Below are 23,424 nucleotides of genomic sequence, written 5' to 3' on the forward strand. Positions count from 1 at the left end.
CGAGTGTAATAAATAAAACTATTTTCATGTAGATTAGTTCTTCATTTAATTCTCTTTTCCATCTGTTTGTATGTTTGGTATATAGCATATTAAACCAGGTCATTTTTTTAAAGGATGTACTGATTCATTATACGTTGAAATGCCACAGCAACACTGCTGTACCTGATCCAATTGCACTAGCACAACACACACTAACACTTCCACCACCTGTCACTGCAGCACTGAGAAAAGTCCACCACACGAAAAACCAGTGTCCTGAGCATTAGAAATAGGGTAAAAGAGGGCTAACAGAGAGTCAGATGGACTACTGTACTAAGAAAATCTGTATGTTTAGTGGAGCTGATAAAACGGACAGCCGGAAAATTGGCATCTTATCCACTACTGTCTCCTCGCTTGTCGTCATCTGAGAGCATTTCCCTCAACAGTCGCTTTTTCTCCAAGTTGTCGTTCACTTTCCTTCGTTTTTCTTGTTTTTTCGCCTTGGATTCCTCCTGAGATTTAAGCAGTTCACTGTCCTCCCCTTTGTAAACGATGTCTAACTTCTCACGCATGATCTCTCGTGCGCGCCTCCTGTTTAACTCCAACGATCTCGTCTGGTGACACTGGAAAATAAAATAAGAACACCAGAACTTGTGGTCGTCGTCTGTTGAAAAGAGAGACCGTCGCAATAAACGTTACAGGTTTAGACACGACGAACACATCTACCTTTACGACGACTCCTGTCGGGGTGTGCTTCAGCACCACGCAATTACTTGTTTTGTTAGTAGCTTGGCCACCCGGTCCAGAACCTCGGACAAACTGTTCGTTCAAGTCGTCCTCGTTTAAAACCGGCAAATCTGTCCAGTGTTTTTTCCCTGCCCTCTGAATGACAGGCCACTGGGCCGCCTGACTGAGCCACAGTGAGCCACTGGTCAGCCTTCGTGTACAGAAGTAGATATTCTGGACAACCGCCAGAGAAGGCATAATGATTATAAATAAATAAATCTGTCATAAATACTTACAATCCCTACTAAATGCAATTTAAAATTTTAGCACTACAATAAAGTTTTCAAATACAGTATTTGCTGCTAAACTCTTCTTCTCCGTCTGTTGGTGTAATAACTAATCTCATATCGCCACCTATCGGTGCCTAAAATCTGCTGAATAGTGATGTGTCGGTCGCGAACGAACCGGTTCAAAGAGCCGGCTCTTGTAAGTGAACGATGAGAGCCGGGTCCCGTCTAAGACCGAGCCATTTTTTTCTAAGGCTTGTCATTCAACCAATCAGAGAACAACAAGCAAAGCTGAGACACTTGGTTTTCCTGAATGCCAATCTGCCTTCCAAAAAATAGATTAAGAATATGTTAAATCAGTTTGTTGACAGTTGTGGTTGTTTTAATCACTACCGTTGAATGCTGCTGTTTTGCACTTTGTATTTGTTTATTTTATTATGGATGTTATTATAGAAATGGATGATTATTTAATTTAATAAGCTATTTTATAATACCTACCTTTTGGGTTCCATTGACTATACTTCAGAGTTTACAAGTGATTTTTTATTAAGGTGTTTAAATAAAAATGTAAAGTTATTTATAATTTAATGTTATTATTTTAAGTTATTTATACAATTGAATGTGTGAGTGCAATCAGTGAGTTATTACAAGACAGCCATAAAAACAATTGGCCATTGCAACACTATTTATTATTTTTAATATTGAACAATAATATTTTGCCCATATAGTCATGTAAAATGTAGGTAATATTGTTCTGTACCAGTGGAAATAAGTGGTAAAACAAAGAGCCATTTAGGAGCCGAAAGAGCCGGCTCTTTATGAAGAGCCGAGCCAAAAGAGCCGGCTCCTCAAAAAGAGCCGAAATTCCCATCACTGCTGCTGAAAGAAACCAAAGCCCATACGTGCGTCATAAAATAGTGGGCAGTCGGTTTATTCTTTGATGCTTTAATGTATAATTGTTGTTTATTTGATTAATTTAACATCTTGGGGTAAAAATACAATGTGGCCGTGCACAGGTATGTGGTATTTATTTCCTCTAGGGAAAATTGAAAAAAACCTAAAGGCCATTATATGACATGTAAACTGTTCATGAAATGTTAACTCATTTTACAAAGCAAAAAACAAAAACATATAATGTAACAATTTTAAACATTACAGTTTAAACTGAAGGGGGGGGGGGGGTGATGACAAATGTTAACAAGGGAACAAATTTAATGTCAATGCATCAGGTCTTATATACACACATTTGTTTATTTGACTCATTAAGAATTTAAATTTTGGGGGTGAAATGCAGTATGGACTGTGCAACAGTTATAGGATATTTTAAATTTTATTCCCACAATATGTATATAATATTGTGCATTAAAATTATTATAAGAAGGCCTTGTACTGTTGTGAAATGTTTAAAGTATTAACGTATTTTTTTAAACCAAATAAATGTTAAATCAAACTAGCAGAATATAATAATAATAATTATTATTATTATAAAAGAGTCCATTGCCATTGGTAGTGGTTCTGAGATATTGTATTTCAAATAAAAATAAATAAATAAATAATAATAATAAAAAAAAGGCAGCATGGTGGCACTGCAGGTAATGTTGCTGCCACACAGCTCCAGAGTCCTGGGGTTATGGGTTCGACTTCCACTCCGAGCAACTGTCTGGGAGGAGTTTGGTGTGTTCTCCCCTGTGTCCGCATGGGTTCCCTCTGGTTGCTCCTTCTTCCTCCCACAGTCCAAAAACATATGTTGATAGGTGGGATGGCTACTCAAAAGTGACCATAGGTGTGAATATGTAAGTGTGTGTTGCCCTGCGAGGGACTGGGGCCTCCTCCAGTGTATGTCCCCGCCTTGCCCCCAATGATTCTGGGTAGGCTCCGGAACCACCGTGACCCTGAACTGGATAAGTGGATAGAGACAACGAATAAATGAATGAATAATAATAAAAACGCAAGTTAAAATTTTACTTTGGCACTAGAAGCTTTTTGCCATCTACATAAGGAGTCCAAATATGCATATAACTAGCCGTTGATTCAACGTTGAAATAACGTAATGACTAATCGAAACGTCTAATCAACGTTCTCTTAAGGCTGAAAATGAAAGTTGAAAAGACATCCAAACAGACATTGAAAAGACATTAAAAAAAACCACCTCACATTACGTTAATATATTGTCACAGAAAAATAATTTAAACGTTATAGTTCCATGATAATAATTTTACATTTATTTTAAAAAGTAGTATCCTCAACATGGGCTTCACCCCTCTCAGTAGGCTTAGAAGGCTTAACTGAGTGCAAATTCATTCAATCAGTCAATACAGTGTAATACACACAATTCTAGAGAATGTCTCTAAGGTCTAACACCTAAAGGCAACCAAAAGATCTTTAATTTCTCTCAATGGTCAATCAGTGTTTGTATCTGAAAGTTTTCTTTGACTTGCTACTGTAGTACTCTTGTCCTGTTTCAATCAAATTAAAAGTCTCTGTCTAGTCTCAGTAACATTTACTCAGAAATGGTTCTTAAGACCAGCCAAATGCAGAACTTCTGTTTGAGGTCTTTGGAAATAGAAACTTTTCTATCAACAGCACATTCAAATAATATCTCGGCCCTTTCTCAGCTTGTTCAGATTGGAACCATCGAAAAGACATTAGTGTCTAATTTGCAGGATATAAGTGCAGTAATACCTTGATTTACGAGTTTAATTCGTTCTGAGACTGAGCTCGTAATTCAATTGCTTGTATATCAATTTAAAATGTCCCCATTAAAATGAATTAAAATGCTATTAATCCGTTCCAGCCCCACAAAAACCACACAATTTTTTAAAAAAGGTTTTTAAATAAGACAAATGTACGTTATAAATTACAAACAGTATATAAAAACATTATAAAAGGGAATGTAAATAAATAAACTGGTTGTAATAAGTGTATTTACACTGAAGAACAAATGAAGATGCTGGCGGTATGCTAATGCTAATGCTACAAAAACAGGGATACGACAGAGATGCTTCCCAGTAAACAAGGAACGTCCCTGGAGGTTCAAAATAGGTCTAAAAGTAGTCTGTCCGTCAAGGACATATTTTAAACATCAATGGACGTCCAAAATCCATCTTAATAAGTTAGTTAAGTACTGACCAATCGATAACGTCAGTGGACGTCCAAACCGCGTTTTATACAAGTAATTTATTTCGGGACCAATTAATAACGTCAATGGACGTTATTAATTATTATCATTATGTTATTTCAACGTTGAATCAACGGCTAATTGTTTACTGGGTTGCACTAAAGGCACAGCCAATCACACTGGCTATATGTGTTACGGGAGGTAGGACTTGAGCAGAGAACGTAATTTAACCATTTTTGCACCTCTAGTTTAATGAGACGTTGATAAATCTGGTTATTTTTATTTTATTTTATTTTATTTTATTTTAATTTATTTTATTTATTTATTTATTTTTTAGAAGGGACCAAATTATTGGTGAGGACAATTTAATAATCGATGGCTATTGTTGGGGACACATCACTTCCGTTCATGCTAATTCTACGCTCTTGACTTATCCATTTCAAGGTTGTGGTGGGTTCGGAGCCTACCAGGAATCACTGGGTGCAAAGCAGGAACACACCTTGGAGGGTACGCCAGTCCTTCAACAACACTCCTGCAACACACACTCACACCTATGGACACCTCTGATTAGCCAATCCACCTACCAATGTGTGTTTTTGGACAGTGGGAGGAAACCAGAGCATCTTTAGTAAACCCACACGGACACGGGGAGAACACACTAAACTCTTCCCAGAGCAGGGCTCGAACACACAACCCCGATTGTTGCTCTGCATACTTTGTTGCCTCCTTACACCCTGCACATCAATGGCCAGGAACCCAGAAACCAACCACAGAGCAGTTGGGTGATGGATCATTCTCAGTGCTGCAGTGAAACGGTGGTGTGTTAGTGTGTGTCAAAACAAGGATAAATACCCGGAATTTACTTCACAAAATGTTGTTCTTTATTTTATAGGCCATCATTATATGGATTTTATTTTATAAACAATTAAATACTGTGTTTACCCTTATTACTCTTGTTTACCCAGCTTGAAAGCCCTGAGTTGACGGATTGGTTCCTTAGTTGTATGACGTAAGAACCCCAGACTGTCTGAATCTGCCTGTTTGCGACTGTCTTTACTACACTGCAGTTTCAGAGTGAAAATACTCAACCGTGGCATGGACTGCTTACTTCTTTTTAGCATATAACAAACGACACTGTGACACGCTAACGCGTTTTACCAGTTGGTTTTCACTGGAGGTAATTCTTTGTGGATGTGTTTTCTTAACCAGCTTCCAGTGTAACTACCTTAGCCAGCAGGCGGAGCGCTAGACTGTGCTTTAGCCATGTGCGAGAGGAAACCCTGAGTCAAATCATAACAGAAGTGGTCTCGCAGATCAAGCGGGCACACTTTCGTGTTTAGGATGGCACGGTCTCAGCCTTTTCTCCATTTAGGGGGCTTGTGTGAGGTAAGACGACGAAGGCACTCTGTGAACACGGCTGTAGGATTCACGTCACCGAGGGACACGCCACAGACGTGCTGTAAATTCAAATCTGCAACACGGATGTAACGAAGCGAAGGGCACTGTGCTACATTACTTCGCTGGCGGAGTAAGCTAAGGCTCGGGGCTGTGGTGGACTACGACCTGAATGCCTTTTCACACAGGCAAGGGATTCACACGTGTCCTATAGGCTAAGGTGCAGTCTGTGTGTAGCAGAGAGCACGGTTGGAGGTAAGACACTTTACGCGGACGCCCGGACTAACGTTAGCAAGTTTCTGCCATTGTGTGCTGTGTGAGAACGAAAAGGAGCCCTTTTTTCCATTACGTGGATACCGCATTTTATCCGGAAGGACGAGAACTTTTCGCGTTGTCGCCGGAGAAAAGCAGGGGGTGAGAAACCGTGACCGACGCTAACTGGAGGTTGTAAGCTCCCTGTGTGGGTAAGTGCATCGAAATGTGCAGTTTGCGTGGTGTCCTGCACTGTGGTGTGGGGATATGTGACGGTCAGTGCAAACAGTCCATTTCTGATTACCATGCTGCCAGGTTGCTAGGAAACTGACATGATGGAGATGTTTGGTTTACTTCAGGTCAGCCCTGTTTTTCACTGGCTATTCGCATGAAGCTGTGGAGGATTCGTGGCTTGACAGAGAGGCTACAAAGCAATGCAGCCTTAATAACAAAGTGCTGGAATGAAAAAAGGCTACATGTGAATTAAACGGTTTGATGTGTTTACGTTACATTAAACTGTAAGCCATTATGACGCAGCTCGGCAAATCTCTGTTCACTAAGCTAACGTTTGATAAACGTTTGTGGAGTGTTTATGTCACAACCACTGTGAGCGATGTAAGGCCTAATATTCTTCAACAATCTAATGGTTCACGAATGCACGTTGTGTGTGGATACGTGACGTGAATGAAGTGCTACATTATAAAGGTCCATGAGAATGTGCCTAGTTTGTAGAACTGCCTGCATTACATCAGGCCTAGGGGCTCAAACCATGTCTTCATGAGGTTTATGGGTTATTTCTAATGGCACATCAAAGGCAGCAGTGTTAGAAAATCAATTACAATCTTATTTTTGAAATAGACATCCTAACCTGTTCAGCTTTTGTATTATTTCCTGAGCTTGTTATAATCTAATGTTGAACTCTCTTGCGGTGGCACTCATCTGATCAGTCTGATCAGTGATTAAACCACCTAAAAATCATCTTTGTGCATAAGAATTACATACAAAGAAGTTATTTCCAGGAGAAAAATTCCCTAATGCCTTAATTGAAGTATATGTTACGCCACACCTTTAGTCTTCATTTAATATGCGTGGGTCTTTGCCTCTCACACCTATCTCTGCAGCTTAAAAGCCATACCCTGCAAGTTGATGGGATTGGTTACTTAGGTTTATGATGTAAGAAACCCTGGCTGTCTGAATTCGCCCATTTCCGACTGTCTGTTTCATAGTGGAAACTATGGAAACTATATAGTGCTTACCCATGGTGCTGAGTGCTTGTTTTACTTGTGATATATATTTTTGGACAGTGGGTCTCAAACTGAAGTAGGCGTAGCAGAAAGAGGTGGTATGACCTCAAAAAATATACTACTTAATTACTGAGCGAGAATTCTGTACACAAGAAGACAAAACATTGCCGTTATTGGAATCATTACAGCCCTAAAACAAGGTTTAACATAGCGCCGCCCTTCCTTCACCTGCTACAATCGCAGAGAGCTACTGCGAGCACCTGCCCCAAGCCCCCGCTGTGCTGTTTTTATTGTAGCCTGTTACAGCACACATATATGCAAAAATTCAAGCAAGATTTGGCCTTATGCCCCCAGAACAGAGGAAGAACCACCGGCACACAAGTTCCTGTGGTAAAAAATCATAGGTGGTACTTGGAGGTTTTGGTATGATAATGGGAGGTACTTGGTCTAAAACGTTTGAGAACCACTGCTCTAGGACACTGTTTCCCAAAGTGGCGGTGCAGCAAAGCAAAAGAATGAGTTATAAATGATATATATATCACTTGTAATTATTCCACTGTGTAGGTGATTCCTCACTTTTTTGTTTTGTTTAAGATTTTTTTTAAGAATTTTGTATGAATAACAATATTTAAGTAAATTCCAGTGGAGGAAGCAAACAATGTGTGTGTGTGTGTTGGGGTTTATGTGGGGCATAGCTTGAAAATATTTTCATCTACAAATGCAGGCACTGCAGTAAAAGTTTGGGAATCACCGTTGTAGCATATACAGAACACTACATGTGCATGATAAAAAAGTGACAATGATTGATTTTCCTGGAGGTGGTCTTTAAATTATTTTCTGAATCTTTTCTGCATTGCTAATGAATGTTAAATCAGTTGAATGTAAGTATGTTTATTTGTCTTTTTTCATTTAAACTCCTTATTTGGACATAAGTAACCACAGAGTTCTTGAAAATGGTCAGTGTTCAAAATAAACTGTGCATGTGGGTGGCATTGGAGATAGTGAGAGTTTGTGTGGGTGTGATCACTCATGCCTGAGTCTTTCCGTGCCTTTTGCTGCATGTGCTGTGATTATAGTGTATGCTCTGAAAAGCCGAATGTTTGTTTTAGACCTATTAATGAGTCGATTTTGTCTTTGATTGCCTATGTTGACTGCAAAAAATAATCTAACATCCTAATTTTTTAATGTATAGATACAAGTTAGGGTCAAAAAAGTGTGGATGTGTATTCAGGTCTGGATGCATGTACTGTGTACTCCATTCTTGGGTCAGTACTGTCAGGCTGGGATTGAGAGTTTCCTTTTTTTTACATTCGTATTTCAATCGTATGTGGTTGTGCAATAATGATATGATATTGATTATGTACTGCACTGCAAAATGTGAATCCAAAGCCATGCTTTTTGCCCCTTATGTGTCTGTGTATATATATATATATATATATATATATATATTTAGTGTGCAAATTAATTTATATCATATTATACAATATTGATGACAGTAAATACTCACATGACACTGATCTAGACGCGACAGCAGTGTGTTCAGTAATTTAAGAATTTAAGAACTTGGGAAAGATGCTGTTGCAGAGTGTTGGTGGAGGAGTGGATGCTCCATTACGTTTTCTATGTGGCAGGAGGGTGAAGAGTCTATGAGAGGTGTGTGAGGGGTCTTCCAATGCTGGTGGCTTGGCCTCAAGGAATTGGGACCTGCATCCACATCTGTTGTTATCACACCTGGCTGCAGCAATCGCGGTTTAGCTGTTATGAAATGTATTGATTTCTTGAAATGTATTGAAATAAATGTTAATAGTTATTTCATAATAGTAGTAATAAATAACTGCATACAAGCAAAGCATATACTTACTACCACAAAGAGGTCAGTTTTTACTAACGTGAATTAAAGCAGATTTTCATGTTATTGGTTCTTTTGATTGGATAATTCCAGAAAGAATATTATTCAAAATGAGCTTTATTTCTCCTCTTTGACATGTTAAAATCTAATTAATAGGATGGATTTGAACACTGCCTAATTTGTACGGTATCAGATTCCCAGCATGTGTTTCCACCCTTTTTAATACAAGACGTGAATGTAATTTTGGTCTTGCAGCAAGAGTAGTTACTTTAGAAAGCAACAGGTCTGTTCATGTATAGGAACAGGGCTGACACCAAAACATTCCTTGCATACTTTAGCCGTCTAACTGCATTAAATGTGTTAGAAGTAATGGTCTCTCTCTCTTTCTCCTTCTCTCTCCCTCCCTCCCCCTCTCTCACCATTCCAGTTCAGATAATCCTGAATTCAGTTTTTATTCCTGTAACAGAGCTGAAGCATTTAGACTGTCTAATCCATACAGATGTTTACTAACAAATAAACAATGTGGAAAAACAGTGGAATGCAGAAGATGGACTTGTACTTGACCTGATAAAGGCTGCAATATATCAGTCTCTAGGTCCAGTTCTTTAATAGCAGTGAACACTCATTGGTTATTAACTCAGCAAATTACTTCAGTCAGCAAATACAGCTGAATGTGGACAGTGTGACCCTTCTGAGGTATTTCTGCTGAGGAGACGGAAAAGAGATAAAGAAGCAGACAGATAGGGAGGTTTCAGGTCAGCTTGGTAATGAAGGACCCCTCACATCCACTTTTCAGACTTAACTGCGCATATGTAAAATTTATGGCAAGGAGGGAAAAAAATATCAATTGCTACGTTCATACAATAGAAAATCATAGTAATGTTTAAACAGTAGATTTGAACATTTCCTCACTTTTCTCTCAGACGTTTTAGCTCTTAACAATATTTTCTGTTTTGCTTACATTATATAATGTTGGTTTTATGCTAATTGTTCAAATATGGTCTTCAGTGAAAGTTAAGCGGCACTTTAAGATCATAGTATTTCTTTTATTGGGCAGTGTACTTTTAAAATATGCTGAATCTGGCTTTAAAAAAAGGCTGATAGTTTGTTATTTTAAAGTTTTAACAAATTGCTTAGAAGTTCAGAAATTTAATTTATTTAGAAATGTATTTATATAATTATTTTAAAATGTTAAAATGTTCTGTATATTTGCGGTTGGCCTGTTGTTGTCTGACACGAATGGCATTAACAAAAGAAGAAAGCTGATGGCGTTTCTTAAGTTTGCATGATTTTTGTGTCTCAGATTCTTTTTAGTCTTGTTTTATTCCCTTGTCTTAGAGCTGAAGTGTAGCGTACAGATTCTTATCACTTCCTGTCCTCATGACAAAACAGGAAATGCTGTTTGAATTGAATTCTTGTGGCCTCTGCTTCCATATTTGGGTTACTTTGCTTCGAAAATGTTTTCTCCATTTACAGTACAAAATGGACTAGAGGTCACGTAACTTGCCCGGGGCAACCAAACATGACAAACAATGCCAGGCCCTCTCTGGCATACAAATAAGTTATACAAGAACAATACTCAACAAAAAATAAACAAATAAATAAAATAAAGCAGTTTGTGGGCAACGATTATGCAAATTGATCAGCATACTTCAAAATGCTCTTGTCTTCCTGGGTTTGTAGGTTTTATTAAAGGGGTCTTCCAAGATTGATCAAGTTTTAATATATTGTGGTGGCACTCTTTGGCACCTGGTCCAGAAGAGCAAACAACAACAAATATCTTTTTATGTACTCAGGTCATGGACATGCAATTTAATTCCCTTCGTGATCAACACCATAAGTAAAAGAGAGATTTTTTGGGACTGTTTTGTGATTCACCATTGTAATATTTTCTATATATTTCTGTGGCCCCCCTCAGGAGCTAGTGCATGGAGGCTAGCAATTGGTGGGGCATTTTATTAATCTTTGTAAATACTCATTTGAATTACTCTTCTTTGAAGAGCAAGATAATTCAGTAAATTGCAATGGCATCCTACTCACCTTCAGATGGTCTGTGACAATTCTATATACTTCTATATTATATACAGTATTTACTATTATACTTGTAGTATAGCATTGCTTCCTTAGCGTGATAAATAATAATAATAATCATATTTCTGTTTTTTTTCTTGTTCATACATTAAACAAATACTGTTTGTTATATAACCATTGTGAGTGCAAATCAAACCACTGATCTGCAGGCTAGTAAACACAACCTTGCTTGCTTGAATTGGTGTAGTAGCTCTTAACTTGGTCACACTAGAAAGCCTTTTTAAAACACACTGTTCAATTGCCTGTGGGTTGTTTTATACCTGGAAGTTGTATGCTACTTTCTCAGAAAAAAAAGCATGATAGAGGTACATTATTGGTCACTAAATTTACAAAGTGTAAATATACCTTATAAAGGTACAACAGTAGTGTTGAAGTCCCGTTGTGTTCCCTAGAGGTTCATTCTCTTCATCAGAGGGAGAGGAGAACATTTTGTAAAATTTAATTATGGAACTGTGTAAAATAAAACAACACATGTCCTGGAGATAAAATGGGGTCTTATTAAATCAGCACAATTTTAAAATCTACAAAAAAATTAATTAAAGGAACTGAAATGTACCACCAGAGTGACGATTTTTCTGACAGGATGGAGTGACTTGTTGTAATTTACATCAAATATATTGGCCTTTTTCTTTTCTCTCTACCTGTGTAAATTGTAAAATCTCTTCAGAGGAGTATTATTAAGTTCGATTTAAAAGGGGAAAAAGAATCTATTTTAATTAATAAATTAATATTTAGGCCACAAGTTCTTCTTTAACATAATGCACTGCCTTAAACTTACATTTTAATCTTGCCAGCAGGCAACTGATTTTAATTTACAGAAAATAAGCATTATTAAAAAAGGTAATTGCACTGCCTGACAACATTTCAATAAGGTGGTTTGACCTATTATATTTATGGCAGTTACTGCAGTTATTGGTATCTAGTCAGATATTCAGCTTCCTGTCTTCAGCAGTAGCTCTCTGTCCTCTTTCTGATGTCATCAGGTAAAAAATAAAAATAGAAAAAAAAGAAAGAAAAGCATTCATTACATCTTCAACCAATGCCAATAGGAAAAGTTTTCCTTGTCTTTTAAACTGGAAATTCTTGTTCAAAAGACTGCTGAGGCACTGCTGTAGGTGAAGGCAGACATAGCGATGGTTAACGCGGATATGATAGATCTATTGTCCCACCCACTAAATCAATATTTACAACAAAAACGTTTTGTTGTATAGTTGTATACTATGCTAAAGATTAGGACTGAAGTACACTGGTATAAGTATACTGGTGTATATATATTTTTTTAGAAATTAGGCCTGCCGTTACCATTAAATTTTACCTGACAAGTAACTGTCAACCAAATAATTATGCTTAAATATTTAATTGTAAATGTTAATTTCCACTATTTTAGTAGGTTTGTAAGTTTAAGTAGCCTTTAAGTATATTGTAATCACACACACACACACACACACACACACATACAGACTGTAATATAATGAATATCAGTTTATTGAACTGTAAACTTACCGTGTTTCCCCGATAGTAAGACGTACCCCGAAAGTAAGACATAGTAAACTGTACGTTGGAAAAATATAAGCCATAGTACCGGTACCTTTTGCTGCATTAACTGCGGGATGCGGACGGATCTGGAGCGGAATGAGCGGAACTATTCGTTCTTACCGTTTTTCATTGTTTTACATGTTGTACATGGAAATACCGTCATGATACGGTTGTAACAAGACATTTTTGGCACTTGCTTTTATAAAACTGTTTTATGGTGAATACCATACTGTTCAGGTTGTTAATAAATGTTAATTTTATGGTTAAAACAAAAATCGACATTTTTTTACCAATATAAGACATACCCCGAAAGTAAGACATAGTGGGACTTTTGGGGGTAAAAAGAATGTATGACACTGTCTTACTTTCGGGGAAACACGGTAGATAACATTTTATTAAACCCAATGTGACATTACTGTTCCAGCATACAAATACAAAGCAATAAAAAAGCTTCTATTTAATAAAGACATGTCTGTAAGCTTGAAAATAACTGTGGCACATTTACAAATTATACTGTCATTTTAAAAAAAATTACTATGACTTATAGGAAATATCAGACTCCGAATTTGACTATGCTTATTGACTACGTTTGTGGATAAAAGCAAAAATACCTTTAATTTTATACCTTCCTGTAAACATAAATATATACTTTCCTTAAAGGTGACCAAGTAAACAAACTCTTCCATTTCTCAGATATGACACTTCACATCTTATTTTTCTTTTGAGATATTGTGAAATGAGAAGTATCTGCTTTTTTGTATGCGATTAGACAGGCTGTTCAGGTTTTCTTTCAGTTTCTATGTTAGAGCAAATAAACACAGCCCCTACAAGAATAGCCACTTCTTCCAGCATGCGTAACCTAATCTAATTGCATCCAAACAATTTTGTGATTTAATCTGCAAATAATTAATATGTTTAAACTAACATCCAGGCCTGTTTTCATAACCAGGGTGATCAGTTAGATCTGGATTTAAATTTGAATTCTGAATAAATTGCCAGACTGTCATTTGGTTGCGGTTATGTCATGTACAAGCACAGGATTTGTCTAAAACGTAGTCTAACTTTATCACAAATTAGTCCAGTTAGATGTCCTAGATTCTTGTCCTAAATTGCTTTTCTGTTCCACATTTGTATAGTGCTTAACTGGTAGAAATTAGACTAACTGCTGCACTATATGAGGTGGCATGGGATATTACATTAAGGAAAGATTACAAAATTCTATTATTGACTTATAAAGCTCTACATGGGGTTGCTCCTGAATACCTGCAAGATCTTATTTCCTATTATGAGCCATCACGATTACTCAGATCACAGAGTACTGGCTTTTTAATAGTTCCCAGAATTCAGAAGGTTTCAGCTGGGGGGAGGTGCATTTTCTTATAAAGACCTCAAAACCTGGAATGGTCTTCCAGAAAATGTCCGGGACTCAGACACAGTCAGAATCTTCAAATCTGGGCAGAAAACTCATTTGTTCACTTTAGCTTTTGGTAGTTAATTTTCCCCCTTAGATAAAGGCAGTAGATCCAGGGGGTCCATGGACACAGGGGATTATAGTAAACTGAGATGTTGGTGCTGTCGTCCCGCAGCTAGAAGGTTTGTCGATGTTAAAGCAGAGGGATGCCAATGTTTCAGGATGCTCCCATGTTTGTGTATCCTTCTGGTTCTCACCTTTTAGATAAAGCTTTTATAAAATTGTGAATAACATTGAGACGAGGTAGGCTCCTGTTATCAGGGAAAATCTATTTAGCAATATTTGAGTGTTTGTTGCAAATTTTTGGCCTTTGAGGTTTTTAAGACACTTTTTTTCATAATTCAGAAAAACTCGGTGGGTGAAAAATCCATTACTGTGTGTGCTGAGTTCTTTCTGTTTGGGGAAAATAGAAATCTGCAATTCAGCGTCCATATTAATAAAGTGGACTTTAAAACTATTGTAAAGTGTATCCCTCTATTTTGTTGCAGTAACTGTCCTCAGAGCATTTCTTTAAACTTTCTCTCTCTCTCTCTGAAGATGACATTTGCCACTTTTATTTGTAGCACACACATTGCCTATATTGCTGTAAATGAAAAAAAAGCCTTTTGATGTGTCTATAAAGTGTGTAATAAATATACCCATCAGCCTTAGTGTTGTCGCGATACCAAAATTATGACTTTTAATACAATACCTGCCTGAATATCTTTATACCGATACTGAAATGATACCATCGCAAAAACCTAAAACATCAGGAAGAATAATGTACTTCCAAGTACAAGACGTTTTGCCATTTTAGGGTCCAATTGCTCGTTTGGTCCTGTGTCATACATTCATAAGCCATGTTTACTGTTTGAATAAAGCTCAATCAATTATGTGATCTCAGTTTTTATTCAGTCCACATAGGATTCAAAACATACAGTCTTTAGATCACACTCTTAAAGTGGGGTGTAAGAAAGAGGGGAAGAAGGAGGAAAACAGAAACCTGGTGAACAGCTAGGGTTAGGGTACAAGCAACTCTAATAAAACTAGGGCTAGACAATATAGCCCAAATTAAATCACAATTATAGGTCTTAATTTCAGTCAAAATTATATGATTTCAATATTTTTATGAACAAACAAGAAACCTGACAAGAAACACAAACCCCTTGGCTTTAAAATTGAGTGCAGTGAACTGACAGCAGTTCCCTGTAATGAATGTCAGTCAGTAACAGATGATTTAAATAATGTATAATAAAAGGTTAAAACAAGTATTTAAAAATCATATAATTGTTATATGAAACATATTGAGTTATTTTCAGTGCTAAATAACACCTACTAGAGCTATAGATTTGTTTGTGTGTGCGTGTGGGTGTGTATGCATGTTTTAGATGCTCACAAGACATTTTCTGCAAGTCCAAGTCAATTCTCAAGTTTTTGAGCTCAAGTCTAAGTCACAAGCCTTTGAGGGTCAAGTCTCTCATCATGAGTCCAAGTCAAGCCAAAGTCTGTTATGGTTGAAAAGCCTGAATGGCATCTGTTCTTGCCCATATCACTGCATTGCTATTTCTTATGAGTTTAAATCCTGTACTGTACTCCCATTATGACCAAACACTTCAGTTTTAGAACTGATCAGGTGTATGATCACTTTTAAAAGTGTATTCGAGTGTATAAACCCACAGAAAGTTACAGTTGTGTTATGCAATATTTGAGCTAATTGAGCTTTTTTGCACTACATGGTGTTGTATGTGCTTAGCATCAGTTATGGCTAATTATTACCTGCCTGAGTAGCCCAGGCATTTCATGCATAACAATTTCAGTGTTTAAAGAAAAAAAAATCTGTTTTAAGAAAAGGTCTGCACAGGACTGATTTTACACTGATTAATATAGAAGATTATTGCATATAGCATGGTGACTCATGTGGCACACTTACCGCTGCTGCTGCCTCTCCTGTGCCTCATGCTCCAGATCCGAGTCACGGAACTGTTGAATAAGCAAGGAGAGCCTGTTATCAAACTCTCATGTGGGGAATTAGCAGTGGCTATATATATATATATATATATATATATATATATATATATATATATATATATATATATATATATATATATATATATATATATATATATCACATTCTAAATAAATAACAAGCATTGATGTATTAATTTATTCATTCATTCATTGTCTGTAACCACTTACCCAGTTCATAGTCAAGGTGGGTCTGGAGCCTACCCGGAATCACTGGCCACAATGCGGGAACTAGTGTTGCACCGATACGGATACCGTATGGTACTTTAAACACAGTATCGGTATCGGCTACAGAGATTTAATTCAGTTTAAAGTTGTGGCAAATTATTAACAGACTGGGTATTTCACACTACATGTTTTTGTTGATTTTCAAGGAGACTGTAAAAATATCTTACACAATACACGGCATAACACACTACACATGCAACTTGCGTTTCCTTAGAGACACAGATAAATAAGGATGTATGACTTGCTGAAGTTTTTGTTTGTGCTGCTATTTGTGTAGATCCACAAAGAAAAAAAAAACATGTATAAATGTCTTTGGGTCGTGGATGGGTAAACATAGTCAGCGCGGTCTCTACACACTGCAGTGGAAGCTGGACATTAGTAAAATAGAACATACTTGTGGCTACGTTCCACCTTAAATGGGTCAGAAACAGCACTGTAGCACTCACCAGTGTTTCGAAATTTAATTGTGGAATGGAAAATCTGAATTCAGTTGGAATAATGGCTGTAACAGAGTGTTGTGTGGCACAACATGTTCTCCTACAGGCAATACTTGTTATTTGGGGACATGTGCAACCAGCACTATGTAATATATTGTAGTTTTACTGTTTAATCTGTCCTCCACTGCATGCGCCTGTGTTTACTTTCTGTTCTCTGTTGTCATTGGCTCTTGAAGGGTCTTTTTCAGCGTAGAGTTGGTGGAGAGTTTACACTACATGAATACGTCCAAATTCAGTTTGGTAAAATCAAACGTTTGATATGCTGCGACTGGTCTGAAACATGATTTCGAGGGAAAAAAATATTTAAAATCGGGCTAAAAGTCGTGTAATGTAACCCCAGCTTAAGGCATGCCAAAGAACACTGACTTCATTCAAGCAACGACAAAGAAAGAAAGTGCATTTCACAGTCATGACAAATATTCTCATAACAGTGTAAAAAGCTGTTCAGTCAGGCTAGACTATGTCTTCTTATGTGTACTTGTTGCTGCATTTTGGAAATACTGATTTTTTTATTATTATTATTATTATTATTTTTCATGGCATTTTTCTTGTGCAGTTATTAAAGTAGTAAATGATGTTCATTCAAGCTTATTATATCTTATTTGCAATACAGAACACTATAAGGCATCATATAGGCATTTGATATAGGATTTATAGGCATCTGTCTCGTATTTAAGATAGAGGTTTTTTTATTTTTTTTTTTGGAAGGTCGCTTTCTGGACTTTAACACGGTACTTGGGCTGGGCGATATGATAAAAAAAAAAACATATCTTGATATGTCTAGTGTTTATTTTTAAAACCAAAAAGAATATGCTGCATTATCAAACTGTATGTCTAAGAAATAGTGATGTCCCAATCAAGTTTTTTTTGTCCCCAATCCCAATTCAAGTCTATAAATAATGAGTATCTGCTGATACCGAATCCCTATCTGATACATAGATTTTCCTAGATAGTGCAGTTACACAGTTCACACTTAAAATAAACTCAGTCCAGTGTATCTGCCTGACACACAATATCTTGCATTAAGAAACATACTGCCTACATCCAAACTGCTGCTTATTTATTTTTTATAACAAATTAAACTAATGATATCTTCACAGACAGTTCATATAAATGATTTAATATTATATTTAATCTTGTATGAAATTATCTAATGTGATTTTTATGTATAAAGATTTACTTTGATTCTAAAAGTCAGTCAATTTTATTATCATCATAGTTGTGTTGTTGGAAAAATGAAATGTAGTTTCTTCGAGACACAGTGCAAAAATAAGATTTCTAATTTAGTTGTTTTTAAACACTGACCTGTTTCTCTGTGTTGCCATAAAACCAACAAACCCCTGTAAGTGGGACTGTGACTCCATTGGCTGCAGCACTAAATGATGGGCAACTAAGTCTCGCTGCTGATTGGCTAAATAAAAGTGACGACCAATGAGAAGTGCATTCTCTGTTTAGGAGCCACGGTCTTAACAGCGCTCCTTTTTGGCCTGAAAGCTTCACCACTGGTTTCACTTTTGTCCATTGCTGATTTACTCACAGTTATCAGAGAGGTAGACCTGAGTGTGCACGATAAATGTGCTGAGAACTGCTCTAGCAGCATACATGAACAAGCAGAACAGCATGGTGTGTGTATCTGTTTGTGAGTGTGAATGTGTGTGCATGTGTAGGTGGGTGCGTGCACGAGAAAGAAAAACAGAGCTGAACAGGATGTTTGTGCACTGTTTTAAATGTACTCAGATGGAAATCTGCGTATCCTCAGCACACTCAAAATAATGACTATGGTCATTTTCAAAATTGTGTATTAAAAAATGTGTGTGTGAATTTGTTTATTATTTATATATATATATATATATATATATATATATACACACACACACACACTCTATCGAATGTATAAATATTTGCAATATAGCCCCCAGCTCAAGTCACATTTATGTATTTGTGTCAGAACTCACACTTATTTTACAATATATGATATGGCAAAAGTCTTATCGAATTAAAAAACATACTGGTATTATTGTGAACAATATTATATGGCCCTCCCCTATACTGCACTCTTCCATCTTGCGCAACGCTAGGCTACGACTTTGGGGCAGGCCAAAGTTTCCACAGGATGGGGCTAACAAGCACGTGCAACCATCCCAGCTACGAAAACAAGAGGCTGAATACATCACAAGACCGAAGGTGACCTCATTCTCTGCTCAGGTTGCCTTTACTCCACTATGCCTTTGAATTGAAATTAGTCGTTTGCTGCTATATTAAGGCGTAAATGTCAGATATTTCACCTTTTCAATATTTTTGACTGATGCCTGAGTTATTATTTTAATCGTACTTTTGAGAAAAAATTTGGTTAACTTTTTTATTTCTCTAAATGCATGCCGTGATAATAGATGGAGTATATTGCAGGGTATTGCAAAGCACGTTAGTACATTGAGAAGACATATTGTTTTAGATCTGCCACTATTTTACAATTAGCAATATTACATATACAACAGAAAACATTCATATAATTTCCCTTGTCTATGATTTCCTATCATTCCCGTTAGAAGAGAGAGATCTTCTAGTATATTTTTGTACAGTGCACCATTTCAATTCAAACCCATTTTCAACGGCTTTGTTTGGACTACTGAATTATGTAGATGTGCAAATTCTGAAAAGCACGTTTCTTCTACCCCACATTCTGCAATTATCTGTTAATAATAGGACTGTTTCATGTTGAGTAAAATAATGTGCAGCATTCTAGTGGTTTTCTTCTCACCCCGGTTTCTCTTCCACTGACCACTGAAGCCTGACTCCTCTAAATCTATAAATAGCTCCTCTTCTTCTCTTCTTTCTTTCCCTTGCTTTCTCTGATATGTTTCCAAAGGATGTGGAGTAACAAGAAGTCACTCTTTCCTTTTCTCTCTCTCTCTCTGATAAAGAATTATTATATGATATATTATAATTATTTTGTGTGTGTGTATGTTTTATTTATATATATATATATATATATATATATATATATATAGTTCACTAACATTACTCAATGACTATGGGTTTAAAACCAACCACAAAATGTTTAAAATTAAATCATGCAGCCGTGGTTCTATATGGATAGTGTAATGCACTGGCTGGTTGAAACTGCCAAGTTACCTCCCTACTTATTGTCCACTACAAAGGGAGTATGCAGAATTTTGAACTAGATTTCAGCTCGACCAAGCACACCGGGTTTAGTGTTAGTGAGCTGAGGCTGATCCAGCCGTGCTGTTATTTCATGATAGCACGTTCCCTCGTGTTCTACTGCTTAAATACACACTTTACTGCAGTCTCTTTGTTGTTTGGATGACACGTTAAGGCAGCACACACAATCATGGATATGGTTTTACTGTTAAAAATGAATTAGATGTTTGCTTTTGATATTTTCGACTATTTATATTTTGGGCCTATATTATTGCTTGCAACTGCAGTTGAAAATTGTAAGTACATATGTTACTATATTATGTTTAAATAAATATTTGCATAGTTTCTAAATACAAGAAGAAATAACTGTGAGAAGTTTTAATTGCTTGACTTTTTACAATTCATAATACAGAAATCATTTTAAAATTTTTATTTTTTTAAAAAATCCACTGAATTTATATAAAATATTCATTGTGATATTTCTCCTGAGAATATTAATGAACCTATATTGGGATATGAAATATATATATTTGTGGTGGTGATGTGTTGGTGTGTGGTGTGCTGACAGGAGTGGATCAGACACAGCAGTGCTGCTGGAGTTTATGCCCGTCACAGTTACTAATGTACTGAAAGTAGTCCACTAAAAACATAAAACCAACTGTGTCCCGTGTCCACTGATGGACTAAAGGACCACTGACACAAACTGTGCAGCAACAGATGAGCTAATGTCTCTAACACAGTGTTTAAAAACTCCAGCAGCACTGCTGTGTCTGAGCCACTCTGCACCAGCACAACACACACTAACACACCACCACCACGTCAGTGTCACTGCAGCGCTGAGAATGATCCACCACCACATCACACCTGCTCTGTGGGGGTCCTTTGTGGTCCTTGACCATTGAAGAATATATGCATATATAAGCATATGTGCTTTTTTCACAGATTGTAGTCTGTCTGCTCTCTGTAATTGTCTTCTCTAAAGGAATTAAGTACTTTGTATACCTTGACTATTTATGCATTATGTCTTATGTTAAGTTTATTTTTTAAAGCATGTATAAGGGTTTGGGAAAGATAAAGCAGCAACTGCTTAATTGTGCCCCCACAGATTCAGTAGGGGAAATTTAAGCAAGAGGTTTAAGGGGACAGTAAACATATAAGGAATTATGGAAGTTTTGGAGATGGAAGGAGTTAGAACCTGTGGACACTGACCCTTATTTATCATAATTCAGCAGATTTCAGTGACATACAAACTATTCATTATCTGATTAATGAAAATATTACTTTGTGGACGCCAATGAATATTTGTGCACAGGGGAGGAATCAGGTTATTTATATCAGTGTTTGTGGGGGAAAAAAAACCCAACAACAACAAAATTTAAAACAAATTTACATGTGTTCATCCCAAATGTGAGTTTGGTTATAGAGATACGCCAAGATGAAAGTGATCAAAAAAATCACCTTTCACCTTTTCAGATTTGACCATATGACCATACCACTTTGATAAATGAGTTGTACTGTGTTGTACGTACCAGTGCCTCGCACATAAATAGCTGAGAGTAGAAAGTTAGCACTTATAACTATCAAAACCTCATTCAAAACATTAATTTTAAAGTAACCCTATTTTCTACGTTTTCTGCTACACATGAGCTTAAATCTAATTTATATACTCACCATCTAAGGTTCCTTAAAGGCAAGGCAAGGCACACCATGGGGTTGCACCTGTCATTTATAAGATGCAGACAGAACTACTGGGGGGGTGTTAATGGGGCTAAGCCCTACCATTCTCTAGAAGAAAATAAGCCATCAAAATAATGCTTCATATTTGGCAGTGTAAAATCACTGTTTTAGAATTCTGTGCTCTTTTACAATAGCACCCCCCTAATATGTTGTTTGGCTATGATTGGCTAATTCACCTCATGTCAAGGCTTTAGGTTCATACAGTCTTGTCTAAGATTCATTGTCAGCCATGGTGATAGAATCACGATAATTCTCAATTTTTATGATAATTTTAACTTTTAGAATTCAGGCTGCCAACTGAAAAAACTAATATTTAATCAGTGATCAATCTACAAATAACTCCTCTCCAAAAGGTAAATAAATTGCACAACACTATAGTTAGTAAAATTTACCACACGCAACGCACCCCAATCGAATACTGTTACCAGCTTTCACTGATTTACATATATCTATTTGTTCAGTCTGTTGCAGTTAAAGGTGATGTTCATGATTTTAATCAAAAACCAGTTTTAATGTGCTTTTTGGTCAGTTCGCATGCTGGAAGCTCTTCAGGTTTTGCACCCATCCCTAACACTGTAAATGGGAAAACAAAAAAAATATACTCGCACCAACACTCTTTGTCATTTACTGAACCACGAGAAATGGTACCTGGAGGAATCATGGCAGAGAGCACTCGAGCTTTTAAAGGCATGTGAAGAGACGAGAATGTTGTGCATTTCTTCTCCATAGTTGGGTAATATTGACTTTAACTCTAATATTGAGTTAAACTCCAGCCACGTACAAACAAGTGGAATGTTTCCCCCCTCAAACATACCCGTTCTCCTTAAAAGATGCAGGGCTTCTGAATGTAAACAAAGACAGAACAACAGTTCCCCAGAATCATAGACACCGCCTTTAAAGGCAAACTTAAGCTTCTCTGTCAAATCTGTCTCATAAGCAACATGTAGGTACTGCACACCCATGTACTCTTCGCTGTACCCTATGCCGTAGACTGATGTGCATGTCCCTGATGACCCAAACTGCAACACATGGCATCGCATCAATGTCAAAAGTTGAAGGTGCAACAACACCAGGTGGAAATTTAAAAATTTCACTTGTGTAAAAATCCCTCTCGCAAGTGCAAATGTGAAAGTTGTAAGCTCAGTTAAAGGAATTTAGCCATAATTTTGAGATACTGTCCACATTAAAATATCATTTAAATATTGCGGTATACAGTATTACTATTATACCGCCCAACCCTAGTACTACAAGAGAGCCAATCAGAATAGACTGCACCATTAACAAAACAGCCAGCCTGTAAAGTTCCAAAAGTATTTAAATGATAATGGAATAATAATTTTTTTTTGTCTATAAAACCATCCAAACCTCACAACTGGACCTAGATAGCATTGATGTTGTAGCATCAAGGCTGTATCCTTTAACATAAGTACAGGGTGGTATTCTGTTGTCAAAAAAAGCCCAAAGATATTTGATTTTCATACTTTTAGATGAATTACCCACCTGTCTGCTAGATGTAGTCATGAGCATTGCCTACAGTGGTGCAGTGAGAGGAGAGCTTGTGATGTGCTGAAAAGAATGGCTGACAAAAGAACCCCACCCTCCCTCAGGCTGCCCATTTTACACCACTGTAATTTAAAAATGAGGGAAAGAGCCAAACCCCTCCTGCCATGACCGACACGCAGCCTTAAAATAGCTCACCCCTCCCTTTCCCTTTCTCTTTTACGTCATCGCATGATGCACAGTGTTACCCCTGCTGTCATTCTGTCTTTTTTTTCACTGTTCAACCTACATTTTTCTTTCTTTTTTTTCACTACATTTTATTCTAGGTGTTTATGCCATTTTTGTAGTTGC

The 23,424-nt window shown here is 36.9% G+C and overlaps 2 protein-coding genes across 7 annotated transcripts in view; one reads left to right on the plus strand and one right to left on the minus strand.

The window, feature by feature from the left end:
• Nucleotides 1-69: 69 nt before the first annotated feature.
• LOC136676471 (mitochondrial translation release factor in rescue-like) lies at nt 70-1,082 on the minus strand. Its single transcript, XM_066653529.1, has 2 exons — nt 706-1,082; nt 70-602 (listed from the first exon to the last, which is right to left on the minus strand). Exons 1-2 carry the CDS (start codon nt 961-963, stop codon nt 372-374), a joined length of 489 nt encoding a protein of 162 aa, XP_066509626.1. The 5' UTR covers nt 964-1,082; the 3' UTR covers nt 70-371.
• A 4,167-nt stretch (nt 1,083-5,249) lies between these two features.
• LOC136676466 (membrane-associated phosphatidylinositol transfer protein 2-like) overlaps nt 5,250-23,424 on the plus strand; it is a 91,011-nt gene continuing 72,836 nt past the window's right edge. For 2 of the 6 annotated variants that reach the window (XM_066653516.1, XM_066653517.1), the window contains exon 1: nt 5,252-5,969. The gene's annotated coding sequence lies outside the window, so the exon portion shown is untranslated. Of the gene's footprint in view, nt 5,970-23,424 lie in introns of all 6 variants that reach the window. The other 4 variants (XM_066653519.1, XM_066653520.1, XM_066653521.1 and 1 more) reach the window with 3 other exon arrangements.

This window comes from Hoplias malabaricus, chromosome X2 (assembly GCF_029633855.1).
Source record: "Hoplias malabaricus isolate fHopMal1 chromosome X2, fHopMal1.hap1, whole genome shotgun sequence".
Taxonomy (NCBI): domain Eukaryota; kingdom Metazoa; phylum Chordata; class Actinopteri; order Characiformes; family Erythrinidae; genus Hoplias; species Hoplias malabaricus.

Excerpts from the sequence above, each read along its gene's own strand:
- LOC136676471 (XM_066653529.1), bottom strand. The coding sequence starts at position 963 with ATGCCTTCTCTGGCGGTTGTCCAGAATATCTACTTCTGTACACGAAGG. Across the intron at positions 603-705 it reads CGACAGGAGTCGTCGTAAAG|TGTCACCAGACGAGATCGTT; the intron begins GTAGATGTGTTC and ends TTTATTTTCCAG.